Source organism: Prinia subflava, chromosome 23 (genome assembly GCF_021018805.1).
Source record: "Prinia subflava isolate CZ2003 ecotype Zambia chromosome 23, Cam_Psub_1.2, whole genome shotgun sequence".
Classification (NCBI taxonomy): Eukaryota; Metazoa; Chordata; class Aves; order Passeriformes; family Cisticolidae; genus Prinia; species Prinia subflava.
The window spans coordinates 6,007,824-6,035,718 of record NC_086269.1 but is presented as its reverse complement, the minus strand read 5'-3'; the positions used below and the strand labels follow the sequence as shown (position 1 = coordinate 6,035,718).

General features: G+C 44.5%; 1 protein-coding gene across 1 annotated transcript in view; it reads right to left on the bottom strand.

Moving 5' to 3' along the window:
* Positions 1-218: 218 nt before the first annotated feature.
* The window catches only part of LZTR1 (leucine zipper like post translational regulator 1), a 34,920-nt gene continuing 7,243 nt past the window's right edge, over positions 219-27,895 (bottom strand). Inside the window, exons 10-20 of the mRNA XM_063418347.1 lie at positions 15,386-15,496; positions 14,117-14,209; positions 13,110-13,205; positions 11,870-12,053; positions 9,900-10,069; positions 7,928-8,084; positions 5,948-6,074; positions 4,768-4,917; positions 4,474-4,579; positions 3,766-3,846; positions 219-1,016 (exon numbers count right to left, since the gene is read on the bottom strand). Coding sequence (XP_063274417.1) covers positions 900-1,016; positions 3,766-3,846; positions 4,474-4,579; positions 4,768-4,917; positions 5,948-6,074; positions 7,928-8,084; positions 9,900-10,069; positions 11,870-12,053; positions 13,110-13,205; positions 14,117-14,209; positions 15,386-15,496 — 1,392 coding nt within the window. The 3' untranslated portion in view covers positions 219-899. The remainder of the gene's footprint in view (positions 1,017-3,765; positions 3,847-4,473; positions 4,580-4,767; positions 4,918-5,947; positions 6,075-7,927; positions 8,085-9,899; positions 10,070-11,869; positions 12,054-13,109; positions 13,206-14,116; positions 14,210-15,385; positions 15,497-27,895) is intronic.

Below are 27,895 nucleotides of genomic sequence, written 5' to 3'. Positions count from 1 at the left end.
GCTGGGGGCTGCGAGGGGAGGGAACAGCTCCTGCGTGGGCTGGGAAGGGCACTCTGCCTTCATTCACCTTCCTGCAAAGGCAAGGGCTCACAGAGACACTTAATATAAAATTAGTAACAAGATGTAACACAGTTATTTTTAACAATGTGACCTTCATCAAGCAGAGAACGTTTTTTGCTTAATTTTTTTCCAAAATGAAATCCAAGTCAATCATGAAATGCCAGGAGAAGATGTTAATTCTTTATTAATAAATAGATTTAGAAAGGCTTAGCAAGACAGGATTAATGGATTTGATGGTCAGAGAGGACTGCTGTAATCTTCCAGTCTGACCTGCTGCAGAGCAGAGGTCTAGATTCCCACAGCCCACCAATCCAGGCAGTTGCACAGGGGCTTATCTCTTAAATCCACACCATGGAGTCTCCTAAAAGTCACTACATTGTGGTCCAAGAGCCAGTCTCCCTGTGAACACCACGTGCTCTTGTTCCCAGTTTCGTTCTGACTTCCCCTTACAGCCCTTGGGCTGGGTCAGCTGTAGCTCTTTAAATAGTATTCTTTAAATACTGTGTTTCAAAGGATTAGTGACTTACTCATGACTGCTTGATTTTACAGTATGAAAGTAATAATGGGCTTGATTATGAACTTAGAAACTCCCCAAACCATGTAGAATTAATTCACGCCTGCAATGATTTCAAGTCTACGTTTGGGTAACAAATGTAATGAAGCCCAAATGCCGCACAAAGGTACAAACCCAGCAAATCCAGAGAGAGCTGACCCTGCTCCTCCAGGGCTGCTGTACTGTGCAAACACTGAGCTACTCCATACGTAACAGTAAACCAGAGCCAGCTCTGAAGTGCCAGTGTTTGTCAGGAAAAAATGAGAAGGTGGATTACCAAGGCATGTCATATGTCTGCGCTCAGCTCTGCACACTGCTTGTCTGAGATGTGGGTAGCTAAGGAATCTATGATGTCAAGGAGGAGGAGCTGACTGAGCGAGCGGAGATTTGGCAACTTGGAGACCTTCAAGGAAAACAAAACAGAAAAAACAGGAAGAAATTAAAAACCTCCCCAAATCACAGCTCATGTATTACCCTTTTTACCCTTGGCACCCCACAGCAAGTCTGGCTGGGCACAGATGGTGCAAGATCCCAGCTGAGTGGCTGGGCTGCAGGGAACAGATCATGGGGCTCCAGTGGGGGCTTACAATCAAATTCAGACTGCTGGGAGTGGAGAGCAGCAGGAATCTGCCCCCAGAGTTGCCCCTCTGTTGGTACTGACAGCCCCACTGCTGCAAGACACTGACTGGGTGCTCTCCTAAGAGCAATGCCGGGCACCAGCACAGCCTGAGCTCTGAGATCTGTGGTTTTGCACTGAAAATGTGACTCAGGGCCTGATCTCTTTGCTCCAGTGCTCCTGAAGAAAAGCTCTTCTCAGTGTCCATGTTGGTTCTGCTGGCATTCTTCCTGCAGTCAAAGCAGGTCACTGGAGCACTTGCCAACAAAAACCTCCACCACATCAGATAGATGAGAATCTACAACAAACTTTATGCTGTTGGACTGTTCAGAAGCTCAACTGTTAGCAAAAGGGAGCTCTACACATTCCTTCCCTCTCCTCAACCTCATGGTATGGAGCCAGCAATCCCTCTGTCTAGAGGCACTAACACACACACAGCCTCCAGGCAGACTGTGCCCAGGCACTCACCCACCCACCTTACCTGAACTGACATTATCACCTCACTCTAGGGAGATGCACTGGGATAAAGAATAAAGATGTCCTGAGCAACCTTTGAAGGCCAGGAAGGAAATGGCTGAGGATGCTTTCAGAAAGAGCTCAGGACATGCTTGTAGCAGTATCCCCAGTCTAAGGATATGCCAGGACTGGGAGGGAGAGAGACCCCCTTAGCAGTGGTGGGATCTTGCACCCACCCCAGGCACACATTGCAGAACAGATCAGGGTGTCACTACAAACATGTCACAACAGCAGGTTTATTAGGGCTTTTGCACAACACTGACACACAAGAGCCTGAAAACACATTGCCCAAAGCAGTGAACCTCTAGGAAACAGCTCTTCAGTAATGCTCCTGCTGTGGGGAAAACTTAACAGTCCAAATCCAGAACAGCATTAAGTAACTGGAAGAACACGAGATCCCTCAGCCAAGGACCCAGCCTGCCTGAGCTCCGGTGACCCACCAGGCTTGTGCCTGAGAACAAATCCCCCTCAGAGCCCGTGGCTGGCCCAGGAGCAGAGCAGAGTGTCCGTGCCCAGCCACACTGAGTCACCCAGCCCAAGCCAAGAATCACACACTGAGGCTTCTCAGGCCAAGGGAAAACATTGCATAATTGAGATTTCTCCGTGCACATCTGCTTGACAGTCTTCCAGACACGTTTTGATGAACACTGTTCCACCAGTGAACAGTTTAAATATAAAACATTTCCCCACATCCTGGTGAGGAAGTGCAGCTGAGGAACGCCCTCCAGCTCCCATCGCTGCCTCCCAGTGTTGCAATGTCCGTTTCCCCCTGTACGTTCTGGGGACAATCACACCTCTTTGTCTTCCTGTGGCCTCCACTGGGAAGTGATACTGTGATATTTCAGCCCTCTGCGGCTGCAAGGCACTGACACCAACCCCAGGGATGTCCTGTACCCTGCAGTGGGACCATTCCCCATTCCTGCTGAACTGGGCTGCTCCACACAGGACTCATGGGGCCAGAAGAAAAAAGGATGAAGGCAGGGGCTGCAACCTCACGCTGTGGATTCTCCTCTGGGAGTGATTTCAGGATACTGGCTCTACTCCCAATGCTTTTTATACAATTTCAGTTATTTCTGAATGTAAAATGCGTCATGCTCCAGCAACTTTGGCATTTAATGAAGAGCCTGAACACTGTCCTGTCTTCTCTCCAGACACTAATGGGACATAGCAGTGCTCTTCTTCCCTAGGAGGATTATGAGTTTAAATATACAAAGGAGAGTGAGCTACTTGAATATTAACTAGGGAATTATTATCAGTATGTGTGTAGCATCCAGAAATCCCAATTCCTATGATTTATCTATCTATTTCAGCAATGCTAATGAGCTGAGCAATGAACTGATGACATGCTGGGGAACTCTCATGGAGGGATCACATCTCATAGGAACAATTAAATGACAATATCCTTATTCTCTCAAGTGAGGACAGGAATATCAGCACATCGGTCTCTTGACCTTTCCTGCCACTAATGCACAATCCCATCAAAACAGAACCACAGAATTTTTAAGATTGGAAAGAACCTCTATGACCATGGAGTCCAACAGCTGAACATGGAAATCACAGAGAGCCCAGCCAGGACATGGTAATTTGTTTCAGAGCACATGACAATAAAACATGTATGACAGAGAATACTTCAAGGGAACTAAGAGGAGCACACTGATGACTGCTAGTCAGAGAGAGATTTGTTCCCTCAATATACAACAAACTTACCGTGCTATACACATACCAACCAAACAAGGGCACGGCACAAAATTAAGAGCTGGAACAACTGGAAATGGAAGCAATTTTGGGTAACTTCTGCTTGGAAGGGCTTCATATTTCTAGACTAGCTTGTTCTAGTCTTTAATTTACTTTGGTATGAGAAGTGTGCCTAGCAGTCCTGTCAGTGAGTGTCAGTAACATGCAGCCAGTTCTCAGCTATCTCACATGATGAATGAAACTGATTTCTGTATGCACGTGTCTTTAACCAAGGCAGTGACAGAGGACAGCAGCTCTCAAAAGCCACAGAAAAGATGCAACCAACCTTGGTGAACTGGTGGACGATGATGTGCAGGCAGTGCCTCTTCATGTCCAGGGCCTGGGTCTTGTCAGCTGCCTCTAAAATCTAGAGCAGAAGCAAAAATGTGATTTCCATTCTGTACAGCTCAGATGCACAAACCTGACCCAGAGCTGGTAACTCCTCTTAGCTAGAGAACATCTCCATTTTCCATTACAAACTGAAGCTTTTCTGAACTATTCAAAAATTAGCCTTAGATTAAAAAAGCTCTTGGAGTCCTCAAGAGCTAATCAGCAGGAATTGCTTCTGCTTGTGCTGCAGAGGTTCAGGCTGCCTGCCTGGGAGCTGGCACTGGCTTTTTTACCATACAGTATCTTTTATTATCTCAAACTCCACTGCCAGATACTGTCAGCATCACTGATAAGACAAGACTAATGTTTGTTACCTGCAGACCACCATTCGCCCTGGAACAAATGTCTGCCAAAAAAAGTTTGTAACAGGGGATGAGAGCTCAGGAGGAGCCAGGTGTGCAGTACCTGCTGAACCCTGCAGCACAGGAACAGAAGTGACACAGTACCACGTAAGGAACAATACTGCTGAAGGCTGGGCTCCCACATATGTCATCACATAGGGCCACTGCCTCTGGGCAGTCTCAGTGACCTGGCACTGGGGGTACCCACTTGACCAGACCCCTTGGCTTTCCTTTAAGTGACTGAAGTGCTTGGGGACAATTACCTGGAGCACATTCTCCACTGTGACATTCATTTCCAGGTTCTGCTTACAGTAGGCCTGGAGCCTGTTGTTGGAGAAGCCGTAGTAGTAAGGTGCTGCAAAGAGGTATCTGCTCATCCCATTGAGGAATAAACCAGAAAGCGAAGGTGAGAGGCTGATGGCAAACAAAGCCCTGTGAGGAGTGGAAGTGCAGGGCCTGCTGGTGCCCCCCGACAGACCATCCTGCCAGCCTGTGCCAGGCAATCCACAGCACATGCACTCAGACAGATCCTCCAATTCCTTCAAATCTAAGGATACAGGGAGTCCTCAGGAGGCATGTTCACTTCTCCATAATAGATATATCGAAGCATGGACTCAAACGCCTGCTTGCTGGGAACCATTTCACCTATAGAAATGTTCACTTGCCCATCTTCTGGCATGAAGGAACGGAACATGGCTTCAAAGTAACTGGAAAGGGAAATGAAGCTGATATAACACATTCTGCACACAGATGGTTTAAGCCAGTATTGTTCGAAGGCTGCTATTCAGAACTGCAGCTTCCAAAACAACAAATTCAGGGCAACAACCTGAGCAAAAATACTGCTCATTTATTTTTTCGTGTATGTCTGCCAGTGAAAACTCCAAACACAAGCCCCCTAATTACCATCAGAACTACCTGAAATTTGTCTGCTTCTTGAAAATTAGGGCACATGGTGCTTTGCTTTTTCTCTAATTTGCATAAGACCCAGCAGAGAGCTTAAAGCATTATGAATTTCCTTGGTATCTACAGGCTGCCAATCATCAGGGCTGTTTTAAGAGCTGTGGAATGCTTCTGGTAAAATACCACGGTAACTAATACTGAATATTGTTACTGAAGAAAAAAATTGTGACAGTATTTTAAATAGAAATGTTATGTGTACACTTAATGTTTGGTGGAATATAAGGTGCAGGTCCATAGAACACACAAGTGAAGGACAAATTCATTTCATCTACACCCTGAGGAGGGAGAACACTCTAGTCTCTGTCATGCATCATTTTTTGTTATGTTTATTCATAACCAGTCTTAAATATCAGACAGTGAGAAAGAAATTCAATTTCCATATGATACAATATGAATTGTTCACTGTCAGAAGGCTCCTTCTGACCTCAGTGGACATCTGTTGCTTTCCACTTCACTGAAACCACCTTATCTTTTTCACCCTTTTTCCCTTCCTGTGATTTTACAGATGCTTTGTCTTGCAGTGTAGCTTCTCACACACCCTCTGCAGAATCTCTGCAGTTCTAATTTCTTCCTATTTTCCCTGCTGGGTATGAAATGGAAAAAAAAAATTAATCACTACTGCTTAAAAGCTTATTACACTCATTGAGCAAAGCTTAACACTTCATGCAGATTTAAGTTCCTCCCCATCTTCTAAACCAAGCCAGCTGAGCACACACTGCCCAGCCCTGCCCTGTCCCTCACACACACTCTTGGCACAGTGTTAGGAACAGGGCTCACCTGGAGCGAGCTGCCAGGATGGCTTTGTGGGCTGGCCGTGGGTGCCCATCTAGGAGCAGGATGATATCACAGAATTCAGTCCCAGCTCCTTCTAGGTAAGCCTTCATGTCCTGAATTAAAGATGTTCCTGAAATGAAACATAACGAAATAAAGACATGATAGTTCCAGGTGATCAGGGACTATCTAATATATGGCCAAGCCAGAGCTCCAGCCCCTCCTTCCTTTGGGACTCTCAGTGTGAATTTGAGTCAAGTTGTTCCTCATAATCTTGGAGCAAAATGAGCTTCATCCTTCCCCACAACAGCTCGTTCTCTCCTGCTCCTCCCAGAACCACACCTGTCAGCTCTGCTTTCTGCCACTCATTGCAAATTCCAGCTGTGGCCACAATGACACATACTCTCTACAGATAGGAAAGCTGATTTTTCCCCTCCCTTTGTACTATTTCCAACCACAAGGAATATAAAATTTTGCATCTTCATGAAAAATCTTTCCCAAATCAGCAAAAAAGGCTTCTTTTATTCAATATTTTAATCAACCTTTGTAAATACACAGCTGAGGAATAGAGCACATCCAATTCTGCTCCAAATTCACTCATATTTTCGAAGTTCATCTCTCAGTTTTTAATGTTTGGGTCTCTCACACCATTCCAGCTCTGGATACAGAACTGGCTGTGCCACCTTCCCAGCCAGTGCACCTCTCCCCCATGGGACAAATGCCAGCCAAAGCCTTTCTAACTTGACCTTCCAGGACTAGCTTCCTTCTCTTTCTCTTCAGTTCTCAATTATTTTTATGCAGCACTCCACACCAACACTGCCAATGCCTCTGAACTTTGTGGCCTTAGAAAATTTCATTACATTCCTTGTGTTGTGTGTCAGGATGTTAAAATGTTGAGTATGACTAGTTCCAAGTCAGCCCTTGATGAATTCCACAATGAAATTGTAAATCACATCTTCCTCTTCTCCTCCCTATCTCCTGTTCCTTTCACACACTCACACAGAGCAGTGTCTTATTCACAAGATCCTCCTCCATCCTCCTGCTCCTCCTTGGTGAACACCTCCAAGCAGGCTGTTTCACTGCTCAGCTCTGTCACCCTTCAGCCACTTACACTCGCTGTCGGGATGCTCACTCAGAGCCGACGGCTCTATTACGACCAGCCCAGATGCCGCGACAGACGTCAGCAAGGGTCAGCCTGCACGCAGCGCAGGCAAGGCTGACTCCTGTGGGTTCTTGTCTCATCAGGGGCTCGGGTGAGTGATGGTAATTCGACAGGCAGTGGGACGAAAGGAGGAAACAAATTCCAGACGAACAGAGGGTTTATTACAAACACCTCTCCAGCCCGGGACTGTTCGGGGGGAGGAGAGTGCAGTGGGTTTTTGTCAAGGGCGAGTCAGAGGGGGGGCAAAGGGGGTGGTCAGCCGCTGCCAGCCAACCAAGGCAAGTTGCTAGGGGACCCGGGGGTAGGAGAACATATTTTGGACTAATCAGGAGAGAGTAGGAGGGGTTTTACAAAGGCGGGAGAAATAACAGACAGCTAACCCTGTGCCGCATAACAGGTGCAGGAGTCATGTGGGTTAGACAAAAGAACAGTCAGGGGGGTGGGGTACAGAGAACCCAACGAGTACAAAATTATACAAAGCATAACTGATTAAATTGACACACTGCCACAACACTGACTGTCCACTGCCTTTTTTTTGGATCATTCTTTACACCCTTCTGCTCCTTCTCTCATCTCGCTGAACAGGATCAGGATGGTTTATTGCAAGAACACAACTATATTTCATGGGACACCATTCTGATTGAAACTCACTGGGAAAAGAACTGTTGTGCTCTGTCTCAGTCTGGGAGAGAGCCTGAGCGGTTATCCCAACTGGGCACTGGTGAGCTGCAGGGGGCTGCTTCCCAGACATCTCCCCAGGCTAAACAAACCATTAGCAAAGCCAAACCAGCACATGGAACTACTCCATAAAGCAGGAAGGTTACCAATGTCGAGCGGCTGGTCAGAGTGTGTTCGGACAGGGGGCTGCTGCTTTCTCCGGACAATCTCCACAATAAGGGATGAAGAAAGATGCTCAAACTCCTTCATCATTATGACTTGATTAAAATGGGATTCCTTCACCACAAAGTTCAGGCAATGTTCCTTAAAAATAGACCAATATTAATTAAGAAATTTATGGTATATTGATTGAAGTAATTTTACAGCATTCCATAAACACTACACGTTACATATGCCATCGGCCATCCTTTCCTTTGAGCCTCCACATGGATCCTGCAGCTGGAACTACCCAACAGTGATATCCTTATCCTTCCTAAATGACCCTTTAGGCTCCTACTTCAACAGGAAATTCAAGACACTTCTAAGCATCTAGAAAAATTTGACTAGAGATATTAATAAGGAAGAGATTAACTGCCCATTGAGCTGCTCCAAAGCTTTCTAAAATGTGAATCTCAGGAGATACTGAAAACTTCACCGAGATAATCAAGATTGGTTGCTATCTCATAATAACTTTTAACTTATTTAGACACGAGAAGTTAATTAGAAGAGTGAAGAGATCTTAACTCTTGACACTCTCCATCAAAGGTCCAAAGAGCTTACAGAATTCCTTGTGTGGGTTTTGCCTGCATCTTTTCCATAAATGCAGCAAACAGTTCAAGAGCTCTGGAAGGCTCTTGTGTGATAAACTTCTTACAAAAATCAGTGTGGTGAAAGGGTGACAAATGAACCAGGCCTAATGCTAAACAGTTAGAGGAAAAAAAAGGGCACTTCATTTCCCAGTATGAACCAAGGCTTCTCCTCAGGAAACTTTTATAAGCAATAAATGCAATCTACATCAGTTCACCATAAGGTGGGTACAAGTTCACCCAAAGAATCATTACTACTGTCTGCTTCTGCCAGTTTACTTCACCTGGGATCCAAAGGTATATGTCAGGACTCACCCGTGAAATGTTTTGAATCATGACTGGGATGCCAGAAAGAGCAGCTTTCTACAGAGGACCCACCCATGAGGACTAATGCACACCTGAGCAGAGAGGATGCCAGCTCAGGGTGATCCTGCCTGACTGGAGCCATGTGCAAGAGCCCCCATCACTCCAGAGGTAGCCAGGGCAGGTGGGGGCACCAGATCCACCAATGCTTTAGATTCTGGGCAGCTGGTGCCATGCACCAAAGGCTGTGCTGCCATTTACACACTTGCTGCTGGCCCTGCTGCTTCCTCCTGGAGGCCTTTCCTCTCCAAATCCAGTGCACACACAGTGCCTGAGGAAGTGCTGGTGCACACCGATTTCTCCAGCCTCACTGTGCTTGCAGCCACCAGTAATATGGTCACTGGTGTGCTCAGGCTGAACACCACCAGCAGGTACTGCAAGGTCCTGCTCTGGCTCTGGGACTGTGGGCAGGAGCTGCTTCCCTGCAGGTTCAGCAGAACTGGCTCTGGGCACTGCTCTGGGATCAGCACAGCCAGCACCTCTTGGACTGCAGCCAGTGGTCAACTCCACCCTGATGGTTACCGAACACCCAAAAGCCTCTCACCCACCACAGAGACAGAGAATCACTGGCACACTTTGTTTTTCAGTGCAAAGGCCTGAGAACAAAGTTTCGTTTTTCCATCTAGACAATGAAAGAACCCATTTGCAGTGTCAGTACATATAACACAGCAAGACCAGGAAATGCACTGGTTCCATCTTGCTGCGGCAAGAGTGAACTGATGAAGAGCCAAAGTCACTCTGCCCTTGACATTCTACAAAGCAGATATGCAAAAATATTGAGCATGTATTGAAAAGGGCCTGCATAATATCACAAGTCACTGCAGGACAACCCATGCTAAATATACTCAAGAGACTGTAATTAAAGGAATGATGAATTTGCAAAAGCCGATACCTTTGGCCAAATGTTAATTACATAAATTTTATTTTTAAATATTTCTTATCGGTTACTTTGTATGCAGAATATGATTACCTTTAGCTGATCCAGCTGAAGCTTGTTAGCATTCTCACACACAATGAGCACGTTCTGCAGATCTACAGAAGCTTCGATATACTGAAGGCAGAGCTGTTCCAGGCGAGAGAGTTTGAAGTTTAAGGCCAGTTTGTACACATCCATAATGAGTAACACATCCTGCACATGACCTGAAATTGCAAGAGGGAAAACTGCTGGAGAGCTCACCGAACAAAAAGAGGAACCCTTCTAAAAGTATTTTTTATACCAACCAGAGCAATTGTAATAGTAGAACAGAAGTGGCTGGAATCTTTTTATAGAGAACAAAAATTCCATTCCTGGTTAGAAAAAATCTGAATCAATACTAGAAGAGGAGGTTCAAATCTGAAGTATGCAAAAGCCAACTCAAAGTATTTTTTATACAAAGATTTTGTGACAATCTGGATCACAATTTTTTGAAACCCTCCAAAGAAAGCAAAGTCTCTAAAATCCCTGACAAGCCCTGGAGCTTGTAGCCCAACTTCTCACAGTGTCCAGCTGCCAACAGCTCTGCCAGAGTCCTTGGGTTTTACACAGTATTAACAATCAACTCCCTGATTCTGACAGACCCTTATGAAGGTACTCTGTGCTTTCACTCTGTGCTTCAGCCTGCACAGACCCACAGCTGGTCTACAAGGGCTGAAGTGAGAGAGGGCCAGAGGGGAGCCTTGCAGGCCACTGCAATGGGGCTACTGGGACACCAACTCAAGGAATAATCCCCCATGGCCTTTGCTTTCCTGACAGGAGATCTCTGCCCATCTGCTCTAACTGCCTTTTAATAGAGAAAAGCCCTCTCGCATGTCACGTGCCTTCCCTGTGTCTAATTGGAAAATCCCATTTGATGAGCATGCCAAATTCCATTAGCTCAGCCTCTGGGTGGCTCCCCAGGGTGCTGCTCTCTGAACTGAGAGGAGCAACTAGGAATACAAAGGGGCAGGGCAGGACCCATGGAGGATCCCAGCAGAAGGGGGAGCACCAGAGAGAACCTCTCTTGGGCTGGGGAAGAGGGGCAGGCTGCCTGGGAAGCCTGTAACAATGGGAAGAGCTCAGGGGTCCAAGCCTTCCCTTGGCCTGAGCCTGTCACAAGGTGATGGTACCGAGGCTGCGAGTGGGATCTGAAAATGTCAGCAGAATCCAGGGAGCAGTTCCCTCATCCCCAGTCAGTGGGATCATTCTCAGACAGGCGTCCTCACAGGGAAAGCCTTGGCACAAATGGACACATATGATTTTTTTCCTGAGAATTATCTTTGCAGAAAGGGACGAACTTGGAGTGAAGCTGAAGCAAAGATGAGTGATATGACAGCTGTACCTCACTGAACTTCACTGTGCCGATGGCTGCAGTTTCCCCAGCCCCAGCAGCTGGAGTTCCTCACTGTATTCAGACTCATTCCCACTGCCCCATAGCCCTCATCACTCACACAGCCAGGAGCTGGATTCTCTGTGTGGGAGCTGCAAGTTCTCTGGCTACTACTTCCCCATCCACAAGTGTTTTTAACTCAGAAAACTTCAATGAATGCATAAAATGGATTCAGATCGTATTTTTAACAGGTGTTAAATACTGGCTTGCACACCCTTCTGTGTGGGCTCAGTTTAAAATGGATCAAAACAATATCAGAAAAATGGAATAATCAAGCCAGGATAAGATATATGATTCTTCCAAGCAGGATGGTGTGATGTTCAAAATACCACAATATTTTTGTTTGTTTGGGTTTTTTTACACCTTTTGGAATGATCAAGAACTTGTTCTTCCTTGATATTTGAAAAGAATTAGGGGGGGAAAAAAGCATGCTTAGTATGCTCTGATAAAAATCTGCTTTTTATTTAATCTCAGGTTAGTAATTAAGTGCTCAGAACAGGACTGATCACCTGCAAATGCTGGATCCTGCTGTTTCCAAACCCGTTTGCCCCCTTCCCCTCCCTAGTGCCAGTGTTACTTCACCCTGCTGCCCTACCTTTGCGGGGATACTTTATCTTATCTGTGTAGAGGAACTGCATGAGCACCTCAAAGGGCTGGGCCTCGGCCTCTCGGATGGGCACCTCCAGCAGTGGCTGCAGCCGGCACAGCTTGACATTCCCACCAATCCCATCCTTCTGGCATGGGGTCTGTCCCTCCTCTTCAATGTCTTGCTTTGATTTCTAATGAAACAGAAAAACCACCCAAACATGGCACAAGCCTGTGCCAGTTCACACAAGTTACCACTGAAGCAGAGGATCCTTCTCCTTACTCCACATTCTTCAAGACCCAGGATCTCTTTAGCTTCAGGATTATCTCTAAGATAACAAGGAATTCATATGTCTTAGACTTACTGTTCCATATAACGGGACTCACATAGATCACAACACAACTAAGCTCCTGGATACTGGTCAGAAGCAGGACATCAGAGCAAGGGAGGAATGAACTGCACTGAACTCATTTCTGCCACAGCAGGAACAGCCTCACTCTGTGAAGGAGGGACAGGTGGGACCAGATTCCACAAACCCTGCCTTGTAAAAGGCAGAGCACAAAGTGCTGCACAGAAGTATTTTAAAGCACTCTATTACTTCAAGTTTCACTTTAACAGCCTTTTCCCACAGCCTTTCCAGTGGCAAAACATTTAACTGGGGGGCAGTGAGACGTCCACATCTTACTGCAGGTTGTGTGCTACCACCTCCCCAAAAGCCATTGTATATTTTCGGCTGAAAAGCTGGAAGTAGTCAAAATTAATAGACAATGATCAGAGGCACCAGAATTTCACTTCTGGAAAAAGTAAAAAAATACAGAGGTTAAGGGAACAGACACAGTTGAAACCCTTAGCATTGCCTTTCTTCCCTCTAATGTGTCTGATCTTGTGAGCTATCCCCATGACACAGCTCTTACTTCCCCCACAGGGAAGGGTACACACACATCTCTGGGGCATTCCACAAGATTAGACCTCAGACAGCTATGAGAGCTTCCAAGAACCACACTGTCAAATCCAGATAACTGGATTAACTCTGGCTCCTCCATGTTACACTCCTGATACACATCCAGCAGCCTTCGTTAATACAAATGATCCTCTTTATTTTACTTGCTCAAGAGCACCTTAGCATCAGACATTCCTCCCGTCTTTCAGCTGTCTCGGCAGATATTACTTTTCTCCTGACAACCTTATTCCCAAACCTGGGCTGAATAAGCCTTACCTTGCTACAAGGCTACTTTTCCAAAATACTCACCTGTTTCACCCTCTCCCTGGCCTGCATGATTTTCTTTTTCAGCCACTTGCAGCGAGCGGTGACGATAGCAGTGTGCCCTCGGACTCGCTCCTCCTTCTGCCAAAGGCAAAGGTAGAAATCACATTCAACTTTTATCCCCAAATCACATGATCATGGCAGATGGCAGAAGTCACAGAAACCTGGGCTGAACCCCAGGTTACAACACATTTCAAGTTAGTCAAAGGCAGCCTTACATCTGCTCTGCACATGCAGATGAAATTCAACGCCTATTTCCCCAAAGGCCAACGGCAAACACCATTTGGGAAAAAGCCTGTCACAGTCACGGAGTGGAAGCTGCTGTGTCACATATAGTGCTTCTTATTCTTGCATCTGATTTTCTGTTTAATATTCCCTTTACAAAATAACAGTATGGTTTTTGCTATTGTTTGCCATAATTTATTTCACTTGTTGTTGAGGATCTGTTCCCTGAGCTTTGCAAAGCTTTTTCTAACGTTTTCTTTTTGCAAAAGGAATGCAGGTAAGTTCAGATCTCTCATGTTTATTTTCAGAAAACCTGTTCTCTGTTAATTTTTTAAACTGTTTTCATTACTAGAGAACAGTTCCCCTGTACTGCTTTTTCTCACTCTCTTTTATTTCAGTAATTAAAAATGTCCTTTGAAATGATAATGGGTTTGCAAAACACTGACCTGCCTTTCTAGGAGGCAGCTGGGACCTGGGAGTACAGAGGTCGTTGGTAAATTTTCATACTGCAACTCTGTATAACATGCTTCGATAAATTCAGGTTAAGTCAGTGACCCACAGATCTTCTCAGTTTAAAAGTTTTTTCCCCATTGCAGCTTTAAAAATTTATCTGGGTTAGTGAAACTTACTAAACCAGGCAGACAGTTCACCAGTGATTCATTCGCAGGGTTTCTGGCACAACCACTGCACAAACTGCTTTTTCCCAGCAAACACACCACACACACACTAACACCCCCACTGGCACCTCTCCAATAAATTCTACTCACCTCTCCCAAAACAAACTCCAAATCACTGAACTGTCTGTTTTCCCACAGCCTTCCATAGTCTTCATGGAGAGTGCATTTAGGGTAACAAGAAAACTAAAAAAATATAAAGCCCCAGAGAAAATAGAATTAATTTCAGTGGCTATATAAACTTCAAATCTCAAATCACTGAAGCAGAGGAGCCTGAGGTCAGATCTTCTCAGGGTCTGCAGCTTCCTTACACAGGGCAGTGGAGGGACAGCTTCAATCTCTGCTCACTGTGAGCAGGGACAGGACCCAAGGAAGGGCTGGAGCCGGGTCAGGTGAGGGTCAGCCTGGATATCAGGGAAAGGTTCTTCCCCCAGAGGGTGCTGGGCACTGCCCAGGCTCCCCAGGGAATGGGCACTGCCCCAAGGCTGCCAGAGCTCCTGGAGCATTTGGACAATGCTCCCAGGGATGCACAGGGTGGGATTGTTGGGATGTCTGTGCAGGTACAGGGGTTGGACTGGATGGTCCTTGTGGGTTCCTTCCAGCTGATGATATTCCGGATTCTATAACCAAAAGCACCAAGGTTATATCTACTACCACTGGATTTTCTTATTAACTCAGCCTCAGTGTAGCACATAAAGTAGAATGTCACAAGCAAACCAAGCACATGGAAGGGCTTCCCCCACGGTGATGGTAAGGACAGATAACACAGCATAACATGGAAGAACTGTGTCTCATCACAACTTCCAGATATGAGGGTTCAGAGTCTGGGAGGCTCACCTGCTCTCAGGACTTGTCTTAGGGTGCCATGCAATAAAAATAAACTCGAGTGTACGTGGGATTTAACGTAGTGTGAGTATCCTGAATTTTAAATTTTCAGTTCCCGTAATTCTGTTGGATGGGAGTGGGAGAGCTCCATGGAGATAAAACTGCAATACAAACCATTCAGCCCCACAGCCCTGAACAGGACAGCACATGAAGAGGAACAGTGAATTTTAATGAAATAACAGAGCAAATCCCATCTGCTACACTTTCCAAGATTTGTCAAAGTTGTCATGATCTCTGTAGGACTTCAGAAGGCACTAGATGGCTTCACCTTACCAAAATGTCTGCCCAAATAACATTTCTCAAAAGATTTTAAAGACACACACTGACCTTTGAAAGCTGAATCTGAAATACAGAGGCTGCCTGTAGGAAGGCCATGGACTAAAAGCCGTGGAGCTCATGGTGAGCTAACCCAGACACTCCCCACACAGGACTCATGTGGAATTGGTATGGAAGTGAGTATGTTTATCAGCAAAGTACCTGGAACCTGTACATCTCTCCACTTCTGATGTTATTGTCCACTGTGCCACCAAAGATGTACATAGCATCTGAGATAACGGCTGCTGCATGAAAGAGTCTCCCACTGGGTAACTGGGGAAAGAAAATAGGGAATAAACAGAAAGAAAAGGACAAAAAAGGCAAGGTAATAAATAAAAGCCTATTCTTCTGTCAAAAAAATGATCTGCTATTAACAGATCAACAGTGACAAGGGAAAATCACAGAACTGGAAGGAAAACACAGGGACTGTTGAGTCAAACTCTTAAGTGACTGGCCCGTATGGGGATCAAACCGGCAACCTTGGGATTACAAACAGCGAGTGCTGACCAAACCAATGCAGCCCAGGGTCTCACACTCACACACAGAGACACACACAGACACATACACACACACACGTATACACTCACATACACACACAGACACACACACAGACACACACAGACACACAGACACACAGACACACAGACACAGAGACACACACACATACACACACACAGAGAGACACACAGACACATACACACACACGCATACACTCACATACACACACAGACACACACAGACACACAGACACACACACAGACACACACACACACACAGACACACACACACACACAGAGAGACACACAGACACATACACACACACGCATACACTCACATACACACACAGACACACACAGACACACAGACACACAGACACAGACACACACGCATACACACACAGAGACACAGAGACACACACTCATGCATACACTCACACGCATTCATTCACACACACTCACACATTCACACATGCATACACTCACATACATACATACACGCACACACTCACACACACTCACACACACTCACACACACTTGCATTTACCCACACACCCTCACACTCACACATGCATACACTCACACACACACTTACACATTCACTCACACACACTCACACTCATGCATACACACACACTCACGCATACACTCACTCACACACACTCATACACACACTCACACACTCACATACACGCACACACATTCACACACACACTTGCATCCTCAGATTGCCGTTTGCAGGATTGTTTCCTAGCATGTCTAGAACATACTGTCCAGTCACATTTAAGAATGCTCACTCACTGCACCTTCTCATCAGACTGGTACCTACATAGGTCTACATATGATGGCAGTTAAAAAATGTATCATTTACAAAATTAAACCCAACATCATTTTCCACATAAACCCCACACACACTTCTAGAAATAAGCAGATTCTGCAAATGTGATCACTGTGCACACAGCTTACTCCAAATGCTGTCAGGAACTTGAAAGGTGAATGATCATCTATCTCAGCAGGCCTGAGCCCCAGGCCTGTGAGTGCCCACCTCCCCCACAGCTTGAAGGGCTGAACCATCTGGCTAAGGCCCCAGCAATGTCCAGTGCAGAACAGGAGCCCAAGGCCAGAGCTGTTGGCAGAGCTGGCACCTCAGAGCCACAGCTCCAGTCTCCATCCTGCCAGCTCCACAGAAAGAAAAGCCCCCCAACGCTGCAGCTATTTATAGGGCTGAGGGATCACACCATCCCTGCAACACACCCCAGCTTGGAGCTGCAGCACTGGGTGATTTTTGAAGAGTCTGCAAGCCAAAGCCACTGTGACCCTCCTGCAGAGGACAGACCACAGCATTTTAACTCATTTCTTCTGAGGCTACACAAAGGTGTGTGAACACGTCAGCATATCTCTCTGAGAGCTCACAGAAAGGCTTCAAGTGGTGAGAGAAATGTCTTTTTTTTCCCCTAGTTTGATCAGGCTTTTTGTCTTCTAGGCAGTAAATTTCATTAAAGCTTTGCCTTAACAAGAAATCCTCTGGTGTAAGAAATCTTTGCTTCTTGTACATATTTATAGACACCACTCAAGTAAAGTCAAACATGAAACAAGATTATGTTTATCTGGAGAGGCAGATTTTCCAGGAAACCATGCTGACTGGCAGTTCCCATTCCCACCAACTCACCCCTCTCACCACAGTATCACACCACAGCCTCATTTAGCCTGTTACTCACCACACTTTCCATGACTTGTTCTTTTCCTCAAACTATGGTTTTTAAGGAGACAATCCCCTAGTCAGAAACTAGGACATGGGTATTTTTCTCAGATGTACAAACCACAGACTTGCTCACCTTAAAAGGCACATTTGCCTGTGCCAGTTTAACAAACCCTCTGGATTGCTCTGGATAAACAAGATGCCCTCTGTATCCAGCATGTTTCATGGATCCTTTACCAAGGAAACTTCAGAGTTGGTTCTAATAAGTACTGTGATGGGTTATGGAATAATACTGATCTGTTAGTATATTCCTGCTTGGACCCAGTTCCACACCTCTCTTAAAGAGGATGAGATTACTGTCAAATATCATCTATTTTCTAAGGCCTCTGCTTCTTCTTAGTAGTAATCTCATTCAGTAAATAAGATGTACTGATTGAAATAATCAACCATATTATAATGGGTTAAAAACACATCTGTCACCTTCATCAACCAGAGCTCCAACCTCATCCCTGAGTAAGAAGTTTGCTTGCCAAGACACATTCCTACACAGCTAGGCAGGCTGGTGTAAGCTGTACTGTAACATCTTTCTCACAACTAACTGCAACCAAAACCAAACAAAAAGAACTGTTCTAGCAGAGCTCAAATGCAGCCTCATCTGCTTCAGACTTATTCAGGTAATTTTCCATCTCTCTTTTCTTTTTTTAATAACTAATATTTTAGTTTTGCTTTTAATTAAAATAATTTTTAAAATTCTCTAGTATTTAATTTTTAAAAGCCATTGAATTTAACAACTTTTTTTTTCCCAATCAAAAAGTGTTACAGCTTTGAAACTACCGGTGCCAGAAAGCAAACATGAACCACCTGAATATTTACCCAAGTAAGATGTACTTGCCAGTCACATCATATTCAACTCAAACAATCTCTGTGGAATGCTGTAATGATGATTTTTCTTTTGTAATGGTTGGTACCAGTGAAGGAACCAGAGCTCTGCAGTTACTAATAACCTAAACAATCAAACAACTTCGCTTTCTAAATACACAGACCACATTTTTAAAGGGAGAAATGTAAAACATGGAATGACAGCCTGGAACAGAAAAGGCCATGTCCAGTTCATCAAAACAGTGTGCAGCTGAGAGTTTCAGAGTGTTTGTTTTACTGAATCAGAACAGTAGAATTCAGGCCAGCACACACCCTCATGTGGAGATGACAATGCTGCAAGTGGTGACATTTTGGTGCCACTCGCATGGGGAACAAAGCTCAGCCCTCCCAGGACCAAGGATTTGGCCACAGGAACTTTGTTCAGTGCAAGGAAGGAAAGCTGGGTCCTCAAGAAAATATTCAGGAGGAAAAAAGTATTAACAGAGCTCAGGAGCAGAAACAGCTGGAGAGACATTCTGGTCCCCATGTTCCTCATCCACCAATACCAGACACCCAGAACCTGTCCTATCTTGAATTTTTCACTGGGAGACCTACCAAGCTGCCAAATCCAGCTGCTGAATACACTCACCCCAGGTAGAGTCTATGAGAAACAACTACAAAATACCATCTACTTTGCTAGTCAGGATGGTCAGAAAGGATGAGAGGAAATGGGTCAAATTGCAGCAGGGGACGTTTAGGTTGGATATTAGGAAACATTTTCTCCTGAAAGGGGAAAGCACTGGCACAGGCTGCTCAGGGCAGTGATAGAGTGACCATCCCTGGAAGTGTTCAAAAGGTGTGTGGCACTTGGGGATACGGATTAGAGGTGAATGTGGCAGTGCTGGATGGATGACTGGACTTGATGATCTTGAAGGTCTTCTCTAACCCTAACCGTTCTGTAATTCTGTGATTCTAATTTCATCTGCTGGCACAGCGCCAGGTGGTCCTGGGTGAATCCAAACTTCTCATTCCTGGTACATACAGGAATGCTAAAAATCACAGACAAAGAGGCACAGCCAATCTGAATGTATTTGTCAGCTCTAGATCCTGTACTTACCTCTCCATCGATGTGATCTCCTTACTTTATTAAGAGTGCCTGACAGAAGAAATTCTGGATTCAATCCTGACACCTCCAGTGATGGGGGCTGGCACCCCTCTCTGAGCTACATCGCCTTGTTTCATCTGTTGGAGTAGTTTCTCTATTTAAGGTTAATGAGATTTGCATCTGAGGATCTTCACAAGCTGGAATCTTTGCTTTCAAAAGCAGACCTCATCAGTCACCTTTGCTTCCCTTTCAGTACATCCTTCCACACTGCTGGCAGGACTCAAGCCATCATTTTCAAATAAAAGTATTTCACAAGGGTTTTTTTCCTCTTATTTCCTGTGCTCAGACTCGCACTGTAGCCTGTCCAGACAGCACAAAGAGAGTTTGTCCTGTGCTGCTCATCATGGTTCTAATTTGACTCCCAAAGCCGTGCATTAGAGTTGCCTCTCCCTGTGCCAGAGCACCCAGCCAACATTCAAATAGGTGAGATTACAGCCCTGAGCATGAGCGCTGGGCCTGAGCACATATACTTTAAAATAAACTCAGTAATACCTGTGCAAACCCCTTCATAAACTCATTGATTTAAATTTTGATCTCACCAGGAACACATTTGCTTAAAGTCCTTAATAAATTAAGTTGAAGCATTGTAAAGTAAAATTAACTAGTGAAAGAAGTAAAACGAATCATTTCCACTCAGGGGTCAATAGTAGCCTGCTCTATGCAATTTAGAACTTGCACATGCAGAGCCAATGCTCAAATGGTTCTTGGATTACAGCTTAAGTTAAATAGCTCATGATAAATTGCAAGGGGGGAAAAAAGGAGCAGAGAAGAAAAGGCATATATGAAGGTGGAATTTTTCTCTCTCTCCTATAATAAGTTCAATTTCCATTTCTCAAGTCTTTTTCACTTTCCAGTGTTTCTTTATTTACCTCTGAGTCTGCTGTAGGTCCTTGTTTAACTGTTGCTATGCTGAAACTTAAACCAAATACATGCCCAGATTTTTTTAAACCCTGTTCTCTGGAAGGCACAGTGGGAGCTTCCTCTGGGGCAGATACTCTCTCAGCCACTGCTGGGTAGGACACCTGGTTACAGGTTTAAAAACAAAAGTGTGTAAAAGTATAGATGGGAAGCACGAGAGACCAGACACGGAGCAGCAGTGCCCTGCAGCTGGAGCTCCAGAAGACTGTCCCTGTGTATCCAGAACATTCAGGGTCAGTCCAGAGAAGGCTCTGTGGTCTTGTTTAGAGCCCATCACTGTGATTGAAACATTAACATTGTAGCTGTGTAGTTTTCTCAAGGTTTGTGCAATGACATATTTTGCACTAGTTGCCTTTTGTCTGCCCTCTTCCTCCCAATAGCTCTTCACAAATCTGAGACTGATTCAGGATGGGAGGGACCTTAAATCTCATCTTGTTCCACTCTCTGCCATGGACAGGGACACCTTCCATTAGCCCAGGTTGCTCCAAGTCCCTTCCAGCCCAGGACACTTCCAGGGATGAGGATGAGAAGCTGAGGGGTTTGCTCACTGCAAGTAGGCAAAATGCAGATCACAAGCTAAGGTGGTGAAGAGGGAATATCCATCAGCTATTCCCAAGTCTAAGACAGCCTCCCCATATTTTGTCTTGATGAAAAAATAGGGTAGATGGATCACCCCAAAGTGACAACCTGTGTTTTATGTCAAAGCTGACTGACACACTGCAAGAGGATGAAGTAAAACCCTTTCTCAGATTGCAGGTCAGCAGCACACAGAGCCATAGCCTTGTCCAGCTCTTCTGTATGGCCAGCAGAACTGGGTCAGGGAAAAAAATTCAACCTCCTTGTATTGAGATTCATTCTCTTGGCTGTGAGGAATGCATTAACTATGCTTATTATTGCAGGCTGGGACTACTTGTTCTGTTGCAGTGCTTATCTTCTCTCTCTGACTCCTTTCTCAAAGCATTTTAGTATGTTTCAGTGCTTTTGGTGATAGAAATTTCAACATTATGGGCAATACTAGGGCATTGCTAAAATCAAATTATCTGCACTTATTTCAAGGTTCTCCTTTCTTACTCTTAGCTCCTCAGAAGTTGCCTTATATTTACAGAATAGATTTATAACTGTGTAAATGTTAATTTTCCTCACACTCAGCTATGAATGAGCATGTATTACAGAAGGTAATCGTTGCATAGAACTCAAAAGTCAGTATGATGTGCTCAGATTTCTTTCACAACCCAGGAACATCGATGAGCATCTCTATCCTTCAGAATCATTAACAGCTCAAAGCCAAAATGAAATAAAAAGACCTAAAGCCATCAACAAACCAACCTGGTGAACCAACATAAACTAAAAGGTAAAAAATGTATCTATTTTTCTCTGAAACTTGGAAGAAAACCATAAGCCAAAACAGGTCCAAATGAGCTGTCACTACTGGGAGATTGGGAGCTGTTGATACCTGAGATGTTTTCACACTGTTACACCAGGCAACAGCATCAAACTCAAACAGATGGACAGACAGAGCTTTGGATAGTCTTTAGGTTCAAGGAGGTTTAAGGATTTAAAATGTTTTCCCATGCTTGGTGCAGACAATCTCTGCTTTCAGACAAAATTGGAACAGACACATGTTAGAGTGAACTTCAAGGCATGTGGCTCTACAAATTAGGAGAAGCAGGCAAATGCTCAAGGATTTTACTGAGCCTTTTCATAGGCTGTTGTTTCTTTATTGAGCCTTTCCTTAGGCTGTCACTCCTTTCAGATTATGGCAACAGAGTCATCCAGTTTATCACTGCAGGTACCCAAGAGTACCTAAAGTGCCATTTATAACCCAAAAAGTACCTATTAATTTTAAAAATCTGGCCTGGTATGAACTTTGGGAACACGGCTAGCCATGAGCCAATGGCAACTGCACTGCTATCCCAAGAAAGTCATGGAGAAAATCTTCCTGGAAGCTACTTCTACCACATGAAAGAGGTGACTGGTATCAGTCAGCAAGGATTTACCAAAGGCAAATTTTTCCTGACTAACCTGATCATCCCCTTCGAAACGCTTCACGGGTTATGGGAGGGCACTGCATTTTCAGCAAGTCTATGCTTGATAGCAAATTGTCTGGAGCACTTTAAATGCTGGATATTCCAAAGGACTTAGCCAGGCTGGAAAATGGGCTGATGGGCACCTCAGGAAGTTCTGCCAGCTCCTGGCCTTGGGACAGTCATTCCTTGCAATGATCCAGGCTAGGGACTGGCTGTCCAGAACACAGCTCTGTAGAACACAGCTGTGGTAGGCAGGGAGCTGCAGAGGGTTCAGAAGCATCCTCTGGCAGCACGGCCAGCAGCCCCTCAGCTGTGCCAGCAGGCTCAGGGAAGGGACTTGTCCTCCTCTACTCACTATTTTCAAGTCCCCAGCTGAAGAACTCTGCCCAGTTCTGGGATCCCTAGTACAGAAAGGCATTGGCCTACATAAGTCCAGTGGAGGGACACCAACATCGAGGTTGTGATCAAGGGCTGGAGCACAGGTTGCATGAGAGAAGGCAAAGGAGGCATCTTCCTGCAGGGAACTCAGAGCTGCTCCTCAGAGAGGTGCCCGGTGGGAAGAGAGGAGCCAATCGACTCAAATGAGCACAGGAAGTTTTTCTCAGTGTGAGCAGCTCCACGTCCCTCCTGTGCTGGAACCCCAGGGCTGGAGGCAGCTCTGCAGGTGGGGTCTCAGCTGAGTGGGGCACAGGGGCAGAATCCCCCCCTGCCCTGCTCCCCCCGCTGGGGGATCAGCCCAGCACATGGGGGAGTTCTGGGTTATATCACCACGCTCAGAAGCAAAGTCATAATAACAAAAGCTTGTTGCAGTATCAGCTCTGGTTATGGTAAGTGATAGAGGATGCAACAGAGACATCTTTGTAATTATGCTCTACACTGAGGATGAGATTTTTCCATTTGGCATTCACTGGAGAAAGCAGAATGAAAACAAGAAGGTAAATCCATTAACAATGACATCCAAACACGTGGTGGTATAACCACAAAGGTCAGGGTATGAGGCTGTCTGTCATTTATTTACAGCTGTAATAATAGCAATTGTTCTTTCCTTTAAAATTGTTTTAGTATATATCAGTTGCAAATTTAAAGAGCAATGTCAATGTATAATTCATCAGAGAGAATGAGGCAGTTTGAAGAACGAGCCAAACTCCAGCCAAATCCAATGAACGCATCACAAAAGATCATATATTGAAATCTGACAACAGCTGACAGAAATCCAGTGACCAACCATTTGTTTCTCTTTGGCATGTGGCATGCATTCAAAAATCTAATAACCATAATAGTACTTTCGAGATCTTAATCTGACTTGCTGAACAAACCAACCTACCAAACTTCTGTGAAGATATAATGAAATTTAGACTTTCTTTGAGGAAAACTTTCATTTTAGAAAATCCTGGTTTAAGAGTAATGAAGACTTTACAAAAAATTTGATTAAATGTTCCAATAATTACTTTCATTCTTTACAATTTGTAAACATTTGTTTTCCTTTCTTTTTCAGTCTGGATATTTCTAGTTTCAACTTGAATTGGCTGGATCTTCTTTCATCTTTCACTGATAGATGAAAACTCCTCTGTTCCCCAGGTAAGCCAGGGAAGATTTAATTTCCTACACCTAAAAGAGACTTCATAGTTGGTCACTGGGCTTCCCATCTTCAATCATTCTTCTCTGAACAACCTCCCTGGTTTGTGAACACGACACGGGAAGATGTCATACTGGAAGATCTATCTAATAAACACAAGGATCGTGTATTTATGTTACTTAATGACACTACACTGTGGCAGCTTCTAGAACCAAGAATATCACAGCACTTCCAGCCATTTCAGACCACCAGGAGCTCTCCCAGCTCTCCACAAGAACTGGGAATTTAAGTCATTGCTTCCAGGGATGCTGTACAGGAAACCATGAAGCCCAGACCACACACTCTGTTCATAAATGTATCCAGCCAAACTGAAACACAACTGTTTGCACCCACCTTAAGAAGAAAACTAAATCCTCGAGTGGACTGTTATTGTAATCAGTAATTGGCAAAACTCTGCACAATTAGTAAATATTGGAGGAAAGCTGTGATTTTCTGTTGTCTTTCAAGGTTGGTGGCATAAGTTTATCCAGAGTAATTGCTCCTCATTCAAAAAGCATATTTCAAGTCCTTCTGTTACTCAGTTTTATACCACCTTAATGCAGGTCACATTAAATCTGTGTTGTTACAATTCCTTACCAGTGAGTGAGTTACAGAAATATTCCTCCTGCCTATCATCCACATCATTTGCATTTTGCTTTCTCTGGGAGAATACTGTAAAAGGATGTAATAATGAACACCCTTCAGAAAGGATATGAACACAGAATTGACAAACAGAAGTGGACAATAGCGTGAGCTACAGGTACTCTGATGCACAGATTCTTATAAATACAAACATTTTCAAGATGTCTCTCTCCAGCTCACTGAGCACGGACCTGCAAAGGGCACTGGTATGAATCTCCTACATTTTTTAAAAAAGGTTTTTAAAAAAGGATATAAGCCAGAACACTGTAATTATTTATAAACATTAAAGGTATCAGTCTTCCCTCTGGATTGTGAAATGCTCAGTTTTATCTCTCCCAGTAGAACACGATACCTTGACAACCACCCTGCCCACGTGTGAGGCAGATCTTGTTCGGGGCTCGCTGCAGGAATTCCAGGCACTGTGCACACAGTAACATGTTTCTCTTGCCTGAAGATACCTCGAGGGGTGTAACTGATTTCTGCTCAAGGAGACTGGGGCAGACTCATCCCCAGGAGGATGACTAAGTCCTTTAATCTTCCTCAGCTGCCTACAAACCACATCACTGTAATCTGTCTGAAAACCTCCAAAACTGAGCCTCCAAGTAAGCCCAAGAAGGTTACCAGCACATTAACCTCCCTTTTGGCTTACTAGAAGAAAAATTAAGAGCTTTGAAAATTGGAGATTTTTATTGCTCTTGGCTTTGAAAGCCCTAATTGTGAGACTGAAATATTTCCCAGAACAAGTTTTAGAGATTTCCCTCATAACTTCAGGAGAGATGGATGACTCGCCAGTCCCTGCAGCCACAGGGAGATGATGGGAACTGTGAGGAATGAGAATTTATTTCTTCCTGACATAACACCCTGCCTCTATGAGGCAGTGGCTGCTCCAAACACCACCTTGGATTCGGCTGGTCTGTGCCACAACTGGCTGTGCTCCCTGCCTGACCCAGAGCTCCTGTCATTCCCTGCAGAACACTCCTCTCTGTAGCACAAGCCATGACTGCCACGTGCACACATGTCTGTCAACTGTGCAACATGAGGCATTTTTCCTCTTGGAAAAGGAAATCAGCAGGAAAACTGCCTGCTGATTTCTTATGCTGCTCTAACCTTCTTCTGAAAGTAAAAGATATTTTCAATTCAATGGGAAAAATTGAGGCAAACAAAAAATCTATTTCTTGCTTTTGAAATCCTTCAGTAGCCCTGTATAAAGAAAATCCAGCACACCAGGAAGCTTTGGCAGTGTTATACAGGCAGACGAGGACTCAGACAAGATATTCCTGTAGCTGCCTTAGAAAAGGAGAACCCCCAGCTGTGAAGATCATCTCACAGTGAAAATGGGGAATAGCTCTGTGTGCTCTGTACAATATATATGTACGTGTGTTATATATAGGTTTGAGGAACTACAGACTGCAATTGTGCAGCTCAGCAAGGAGGTCTTGTTATTCATTCTGGAGACATCCTAAAGCATAAAATGGCAGCTCCTGGTTTATTTTTGAAGTACTGCCCTGTTGCGTCTCAGTTTGCCCTCTTCTACTCATTAAGCCATTCATCCTCCATCTCACAGCGAGGCACTACCAAGAATTCTGAGCACCCTGGGCAGAGGACTACGACGAGTCCATTGCCAGATCTATTCCCAGGTTTGTTCTACCTGTTTACTCAAAATGCACAAAATGCCAGACTGCCTCAGGGCACCTGCAGCACCTGACACACAATTACTGTCTGTGCTCAAGAAGTGCCTCTAGGACCTTCCTAGAACTCACTCCACTTTTTACTGTGATTAATGCCCAAATTGTGCCACCTTTTTCAGGTAACAACCCCAAGATTCTTCAGTCTTGTGTGACTTGTCACCTTCTGTGTTGCCCGTAACAGGGTAGCAGAGGACATACAATTTCCACCTGACAGCCTATTGCTACTAATGGCACAAATAGGTCTGAAAAGTCCAAATCCCTCCCTGACAACCCTGAAAAGCTTCTCTGGGTGGCCAAAGTTCAGAGAACAAGACTGGAATGGCAGTAATGACTTTCCTTCAGTGTAAGCAATCTCTTCTGTAATCTCTTTTGCAAAGCACTTTAAAAATCACCACTGAATTAACAGTTTAATCAGCGTCAAACCTTATGTTGGACTCTAGAGGCTTTACCCATTCCATGCTAAACATCCCAAAGAAGAAAGAATTAAGGATATGCATCATGTGACCATAACTAAGAAAGTAACCCTGCTATAGTGCACTTCAGCAAAGTTCTAATGCAGCATTTCTAAGATCATATCACACAATACAGAGCAAGAAAAAGGTAAACTCTACAATACATCCATTGGAAAGGAAAAAACCCAACTCTAAAAGTCAAGGTAGGTCATTCTGCTGCACAATAACAGAGGTCACAATCACTTCACACATGGCCCAAACCCTCAAGTGCTGAGACAGCACTGCAGTTATCAACTTCTATTTTTGTTTGAAATTTGTTTGAAATTAACATGAATAATTTTGTTCACAAGAGATGGATAAAAAAGGAAAATCCAAGTTCAGAGCATCCAGGGAACAGGATGGTATTAGAGATTCACTGCTACCTTCAGAAGTCTTTGCCAAAAGCTCATGGAAACTTTAGGAAAATGATTCTGAGTAACTACGTAGTTATGACTCCAGAAGGCACAAAAAAATTTAAATCTTACTTGAAATGTTGAAAGTCTTTCAGGTTTTGCAGTTAATCAGTCTTTTAGAAAAATTTACTATCACATGCTTCAATAGCACCAGTTTTACCTCCCATTTCTACCAAATCAGTCTCTAGATGCTGTACCAGAGAAAGAAACTGCAAAATGCAATACAAGCAACTAACAGACCTCTGCCTGGGGTTACAGAAAGACAAAGAAAAGGGCTTTGAAATCTGAAATGAAATTTAGCAGGGGATAACTCAGGGAATAATTCTGGTTTCCAACACTGCCAGGAGCAGGTCTGCTCCTGGAAACGATAAGCAATTATGTCCCAAAGAACCAATACCTGTTGAAGCCTCACATGTCTAACAGTAACACTGGCAGGAACAGAAAGGATCTACAGTCCTGAAGGCAACTGTGGCTTTAGAAAGTCAAAGAAGCAGCTTTATTAATTTCATGTGACAATAAATCAGCTTTATAAAGCATTAAATAGGCTGCTGTGAAATCCTTTGGTCAGATAACAGTTCCCAACAAGGCCCATGAGCACGGTTAATTTTGAGCAGTGTGTGTGGGATTCTCCAGCTCATCCAGTGCTGTGACGTGTCTG